This window comes from Phyllobates terribilis, unplaced genomic scaffold (assembly GCF_046119375.1).
Source record: "Phyllobates terribilis strain yellow unplaced genomic scaffold, ASM4611937v1 Scaffold_2__4_contigs__length_985480577, whole genome shotgun sequence".
Lineage (NCBI taxonomy): Eukaryota > Metazoa > Chordata > Amphibia > Anura > Dendrobatidae > Phyllobates > Phyllobates terribilis.
Window position 1 is genome coordinate 3,207,614 of NW_027362762.1, and position 7,852 is coordinate 3,215,465.

The 7,852-nt window shown below is 42.1% G+C and overlaps 1 protein-coding gene across 1 annotated transcript; it reads left to right on the top strand.

The window, feature by feature from the left end:
- The first annotated feature begins 4,912 nt into the window (after nt 1-4,912).
- On the top strand, nt 4,913-5,869 carry LOC141253141 (olfactory receptor 5AP2-like). Its single transcript, XM_073670904.1, has one exon. It carries the CDS (start codon nt 4,913-4,915, stop codon nt 5,867-5,869), a length of 957 nt encoding a protein of 318 aa, XP_073527005.1.
- Nucleotides 5,870-7,852: the final 1,983 nt, after the last annotated feature.

The window sequence follows — 7,852 nt, forward strand, 5'->3', positions numbered from 1 at the left end:
CTCTACTCTGTGCCACTTACTGCACTGACTGCACCTTTACCTAGTGCACTGCTTCTACCCTGTGATAGTCATAGCAATCACTCTACATGTGCCAATCACTGCACTGCCTCTACCCTCTGCCAGTAACTGCACTGACTCTTCCTAGTGCACTGCCTCTTTCCTGTACCGCTCACTGCACTGCCTGTACCCTGTGCCGGTTACTGCACCTAGTGCACTGCTTCTACCCTGTGATAGTCATAGCAATCCCTCTACATGTGCCAATCACTGCACTGCCTCTACCCTCTGCGAGTAACTGCACTGACTCTTCCTAGTGCACTGCCTCTACCCTGTACCGCTCACTGCACTGCCTGTACCCTGTGCCGGTTACTGCACCTAGTGCACTGCTTCTACCCTGTGATAGTCATAGCAATCACTCTACATGTGCCAATCACTGCACTGCCTCTACCGTCTGCGAGTAACTGCACTGACTCTTCCTAGTGCACTGCCTCTTTCCTGTACCGCTCACTGCACTGCCTGTACCCTGTGCCGGTTACTGCACCTAGTGCACTGCTTCTACCCTGTGATAGTCATAGCAATCCCTCTACATGTGCCAATCACTGCACTGCCTCTACCCTCTGCCAGTAACTGCACTGACTCTTCCTAGTGCACTGCCTCTACCCTGTACCGCTCACTGCACTGCCTGTACCCTGTGCCGGTTACTGCACCTAGTGCACTGCTTCTACCCTGTGATAGTCATAGCAATCCCTCTACATGTGCCAATCACTGCACTGCCTCTACCCTCTGCCAGTAACTGCACTGACTCTTCCTAGTGCACTGCCTCTACCCTGTACCGCTCACTGCACTGCCTGTACCCTGTGCCGGTTACTGCACCTAGTGCACTGCTTCTACCCTGTGATAGTCATAGCAATCCCTCTACATGTGCCAATCACTGCACTGCCTCTACCCTCTGCGAGTAACTGCACTGACTCTTCCTAGTGCACTGCCTCTTTCCTGTACCGCTCACTGCACTGCCTGTACCCTGTGCCGGTTACTGCACCTAGTGCACTGCTTCTACCCTGTGATAGTCATAGCAATCACTCTACATGTGCCAATCACTGCACTGCCTCTACCGTCTGCGAGTAACTGCACTGACTCTTCCTAATGCACTGCCTCTTTCCTGTACCGCTCACTGCACTGCCTGTACCCTGTGCCGGTTACTGCACCTAGTGCACTGCTTCTACCCTGTGATAGTCATAGCAATCCCTCTACATGTGCCAATCACTGCACTGCCTCTACCCTCTGCCAGTAACTGCACTGACTCTTCCTAGTGCACTGCCTCTACCCTGTACCGCTCACTGCACTGCCTGTACCCTGTGCCGGTTACTGCACCTAGTGCACTGCTTCTACCCTGTGATAGTCATAGCAATCCCTCTACATGTGCCAATCACTGCACTGCCTCTACCCTCTGCCAGTAACTGCACTGACTCTTCCTAGTGCACTGCCTCTACCCTGTACCGCTCACTGCACTGCCTGTACCCTGTGCCGGTTACTGCACCTAGTGCACTGCTTCTACCCTGTGATAGTCATAGCAATCACTCTACATGTGCCAATCACTGCACTGCCTCTACCGTCTGCGAGTAACTGCACTGACTCTTCCTAGTGCACTGCCTCTTTCCTGTACCGCTCACTGCACTGCCTGTACCCTGTGCCGGTTACTGCACCTAGTGCACTGCTTCTACCCTGTGATAGTCATAGCAATCCCTCTACATGTGCCAATCACTGCACTGCCTCTACCCTCTGCCAGTAACTGCACTGACTCTTCCTAGTGCACTGCCTCTACCCTGTACCGCTCACTGCACTGCCTGTACCCTGTGCCGGTTACTGCACCTAGTGCACTGCTTCTACCCTGTGATAGTCATAGCAATCCCTCTACATGTGCCAATCACTGCACTGCCTCTACCCTCTGCCAGTAACTGCACTGACTCTTCCTAGTGCACTGCCTCTACCCTGTGCCGGTTACTGCACCTAGTGCACTGCTTCTACTCTGCAACAATCTCAGCAATGCCTGTCCTGTGCTGATCGCGACACTGCTTCTACTCTGTGACAGTTACTGCACTGGTTGTTCACCCACTATAGAATACAATCTAAATAGAACTCTCCCCCACAAAGCTCTCCACATTGCTTAACCACACAACATCTCCTCACTCACTAACCATGGACATTTTTATTAGTATGAAATTATTTTTTCCATTTTTCTGTTGCCTGAACCTGGCTGAGTTGGGTACAAATTATTGTCTGAAAAAACTTGGACATTAGATACCCTGGAATGTCTCATTTAATTTAGACATGCTCCATCTGAAATGAGAAGCGCTGCTGAATCTATTAATGCTATATAAATAATAATCTTCATACTGGATGATGAAAGATTTGTAAGAATCTGTTGAAAGATCTGTCTGCAATTATGTCTAAAAAGCATGATAAATTCATGAAAATCTGAAAAGAGTCATTGAAAAAAATTAATCTTTTATGGTTCTTTTTTGTCTCTTTTAATTACCGTAGGTACCATGTCTTACAGTTGAAACCAGAAGTCTCCATACACTATATAAAAAGACACATCTGCAGGTTTTTCTCAATATCTGACATGAAATCACAATAAACCTTTCCCGTTTTAGGTCTATTAGGGTTACCATAATGTTTAATATTTGACAAATGCCAGAATAATGAGAGAGAGAATGTTTTAAGGCATTTTTATTACTCACAGCAAAATCAAAAGTTTCCCTACATTTCATTAGTATTTGGTCCCATTGCCCTTAAGCTGAATGACTTGGGTCAAACATTTGGGATATCCTTCCACAAGCTTCTCACAATAGTTGGTGGGAATTTGGGCCGATTCTTCCTGACAAAACTGGTGTAACTGATCCAGGTTTGTAGGTCGCCTTGATCGCAGCCTTTTCAGCTTTGCCCATAAATTTTCAATAGGATTGAGATCAGGGCTTTGTGATGGCCACTCCAAAACATTGACTTTGTTATCCTTAAGCCACTTTGTTACCATTTTGGCAATATGCTTTGGGTCATTGTCCATTTGGAAGATCCATTTCCCCCTAAGCTTTAACTTCCCGGCTGATGTCTTGAAATGTTGCTTCAGTATTGCCACATAATCTTCTTTTCTCATGATGCTATCTATTTTGAAAAGTGCATCAGTCCCTCCTGCTGCAAAACATCCCCACAACATGATGCTGCCACCCCCGTGTTTCACAGTTGGGATGGTGTTCTTAGGCTTCCAAGCGTCTCCCTTTTCCTACAAACGTAACGATGGTCATTATGCCCAAAAAGTTCAATTTCAGTTTCATCAGACCACCGGACATGTCTCCAAAAATTAAGGTCTTTGTTCCTGTGTGCATTTGCAAACATTAATCTGACTTTTTTATGTTTCTTTTGGAGTAATGGCTTCTTCCTGGCAGAGTGGCCTTTCAGCCCATGTTGATACAGTACTCGTTTCACTGTGGATATTGACATAATCTTACCAGCTTCCGCCATCATCTTCATAAGGTCTTTTGGTTTTGTCCTTGGATTGATATGCACATGTCGGACCAAAGCATGTTCATCTCTGGGACACAGAACCCGTCTCCTTCCTGAGCGGTATGATGGCTGGACATTCCCATCTTGTTTGTACAGATGAACGAGGCACCTTCAGGGATCTTGAAATTGTACCCAAGGATGAGCCAGACTTGTGCAAGTCCACAATTCTCTTCCTGATATTTTGGCTGATTTCTTTAGACTTTCCCATGATTGTTACACAAAGAAACAGTGTGTTTCACGTGTGCATTAAAATACATGGACAGGTGTGTCTCGAATCAGAAGCTTCCAAACACATGACATCATCATATGAGCAGTCCAGAATTGTTTAAAGGCATAGTAATCTTAGTGTATGTCAACTTTTGACTTTGCAGTAAGTAATAAAAATGCTTTAAAACATTCTCTCTCTCTCATTATTCTGGCATTTGGCAAATATTAAAAATTATGGTATAATCCTAATTGACCAAAAACGGGAAAGGTTTATTCTGATTTCATGTCAGATATTGAGAAATACATGTATAGTTCTCTGGAATGCTCTACCCCAGACGATCCGATTGATGCCTAGCCCCGATGTCTTCAAGCGCGCTTTAAAAACCCATCTCTTTAAACAAGCCTACCATCCCAAATACCCAGTAAACTAACTTTCCCCTGTTCCCTCCTAAATACTATTCAGAATCTGCACCCTACTGTTCATCTGTTTCTACACCCTCCATGCACTCGATAACTGCACTCGGTAATTGAGTATTGCACTTTAACATACAGGCTGATGACCGGATCATACAGCTTTATATGATAATCCCGACTTATTATAATTGCCAGACCTGAAATAACAAGCACTTTCCACCTATTGTGTCCCCCCATTTCCGTGTAGATTGTAAGCTTGCGAGCAGGGACCTCACTCCTGATGTAACTGTTAAACTGTCTCACCTTGTATTGAATTTATTGTTTGTACATGTCCCCGCTTAATTGTAAAGTGCTGCGGAATATGTTGGCGCTATATAAATAAAAATTATTATTAAATTATTATTATTATTATATGTGTCTTTTTATATAGTGTATGGAAACTTCTGGTTTCAGCTGTACATGTTTTGCCCATAAATCCATAGGATATGTGAAGATAATGAACATTGTTACATATCTTATTTTATATTCATCAGATACCACTTTACCCCACCCTAGATTACTCCATAGCCTATAAGTGTTCAGAGTCTCTGCACCCTCTGAAAAACCATGCCATCTTATACTGTAAAAGACAATGTTTAATGCATTTTGCATTATTAAATAATCATTATTTTCTCTTCATTTCTAAATACCTTGCAGACCTTTCATCCTATAAAAATTTTTAAGCGTTAAGGAGATGGAAAACGTGTCTAGGATAAACACAAATCTTGTTCTTCTTGGAATTGTGGAGATGGAAAACCTCCGGTATCTATATGCCACATTGGCAATTGTAATTTATGTTTTAACCATGATGCTGTCTTCAATGATTGTATATACTGTGTGGTTAGAAGAGACCCTCCATGAACCCATGTACATTTTCATAGCTAACCTGGTGGTCAACGTCATGTTTGGGAATTCGGCTGTTCTGCCCAAGGTGGCGATTGACCTTCTCTTTGGTTGGAACACCATATCAATACCGGCATGTCTTATCCAATCCTTCTGTTATCAAAGCTTTGGTTCTCTTGAGTTGTTTACCTTTACAGTCATGGCCTATGACAGATATTTAGCTGTTGGACACCCCTTGAGATACCCAACCCTGATGACCAATGGAAGAGCTTACTGGATACTATTTGCGGTATTAGTCTTTGTCTCCTTAAGTATTGGTATAACTGTGTTTTTAGCCTCCAGGTTATCCATGTGTGGAATGTATATTAATAATGTCTACTGTGAGACCATGTCTCTTCTACGTCTAGCTTGTGGTGACACATCCATCAACAACATCTTTGGCACCATCTGGACAATGACAGTTGTGGTAGGCTGTATACTCGTAGTCATCTACTGCTACATAAGGACATTTATTGTCTGTCTAAAGATCTCTGCGGAGGCTTATCAGAAGGCCATCCACACCCTGGTCACCCACATAGTCACATTCTCTACTTTTATGGCCACCAGTCTTTTTGTTATTTTCCGCTACAGGTTGGGCAGTGGTTCCCTCTCGACTGTTGCCCATGTTGTCATCTCCATAACAGGTCTAATTGTTTCTGTAACCTTAAACCCTCTAACATATGGGATTCGGACAGAGGCTCTTAGAATTAAAATTATTGTCAATTTACAAAAAATGTATTTATGTCAGGGAGTTGTGATAACGAACTAACTGTTTATGAGCAGAGATCCACCAACTAAATAATAATCATGGTTAATTTTTGTTGTATTAACTGTGTTAGCTGATTAAAAACAACCACCCCTTTAATCGATGATTTGTAGGTGTGATCAATTAATCATCACTCTCCTTAAACAATTATTCCATGATTAAGCAATTGACTCCTTATTTACCTACAGGTTCTTCAGTATATTTCATGGCACCAACAGAGAAGTCTACAGGGCTGTTCTTGCCATTAGAGTACTACAACCCAAGAAACTCTGACATACTGCTTTTATGTAAAAAAAAAAACCAAAAAAACTTTTCTGGCTTGTGCTAGGTAAACACTGGGGGCTCAAGAATCTGGACCTTCCGGGATAGCTATCTTTAGAGAAGAGGCTCTGTTCATAATTCACTTTTAGGGTGTTTTTGGGCGAGATTTATTTCTTGAAATAAGTGAGAATTTTGGAGCAATTTGTACCCAAAAATGGTAATACATCGTGTGCAACACATTTATAACTATGTTAGAGACCTTCTGTGCCTTCTCCTACAATGGAGTGTGGTTCTCGTGAAAGAGAATGGTCATGTTGGAATTGGGCTATGGTTCAAAATGTGACACCAAAGATTTGGTATAAAAATGATAGTAATGTGCTCAGTATTCTGCATCAGTAATTGTATGTGGAATGGAACATGAACAGAAAATAGGATCATTGAATGGTTTGACCATTGGATTCACAAGTTTCATAATTTGCTGCAGAAATTTTTGCGACTGAAAATCAGTCCTATTTATTGGAGTTAAGACAACCTGACAGAATTCGAATTCAGATATTTTGCTTAAAACCAGACGGTAAATTCGACCCTTCGATGCAAATCAAATGAAACGTTTATAAGCTCTCAGGTCTCTCTAGACCCAAAAGCATAACTAACGGCTGGGGCAGAGGGGATATAAAAACAATATAATTTCATACTCACTCACCTTGTCCCTCACCTTTCTCCCCGCGGGTCCTCGCCTGTCTTTCTAGGTCACACACTCCACTCCAGTCCTGGTTCCCTTTTCACTCTTTGGCCAGGACTCAACTTGCGTTCTGACGTCACGTGGGGCGACACGGATCATGGTGTCAGAATGCATTTTGAGGCAAAACGAGAGCCAGAAGAGTGAACAGTAATCAAATAAACAAAAAAATTGGATTTGCAAGAATTAATTACATTTATTTAGAATTGATTTTATCATCTTTTCCTTTTATTCAAATGATGTTGTTTGAGATGGATAGAACAGTAACCAAAATTCTGCAACGTAGCCTTCAATGTTTGAATGTACCGAAGAAGTGACCTTAGATTTCAGACTTTATACTTCCAAATAAACAGGGCAGTTGTATTATTCAGTAATGGATCAAGCTATATTACTGATATTAAATATGTAAGAAAAATATTTAAACCTTAAGTAAATTTGATTACCAAGTGTTGTTATTGTTGCTCATTTTCTTTTTATTATTGCTATTATTTTCTGTTACTTTTACTATTTTATATTATTGTTTTTATTGCTAGATTGATTCACACTTTATATAGTAATTTTGATAACGGAATTTACCATACACATTAGATGAACCCGTTTGCTTAACAGTCTCTGGTCACCTCCTAACTTTTCCCACTTAAGATTGTTTGTTGTCGTTTCGGCTCATGACTAGAGAGGAGCGAACATGTTCGAAAAACGTTCGACAATTTCAAATTATGCGCGAAAGTTGCACATTCGGATTCGTGATCAGACACCTGAGCGTTTTTACTTAAAATTGGCAAAATTCAGTAAAAGTCCAGCAAATGATTGCATTTCAGCTACAGTATTTTTATAACTTTGGCTAGGATAGTGGTGCTGTATGGTGATGGGGAGCATAGTTGATGAGAGGAGGGGGTGGGAAGAGGTCAGCGGAGCGATGTGATTGTAATCTATTTTTTTCCCTAACTTAATGTGTGCAAATTGCGGTTAGCCAATCATGGCACAGG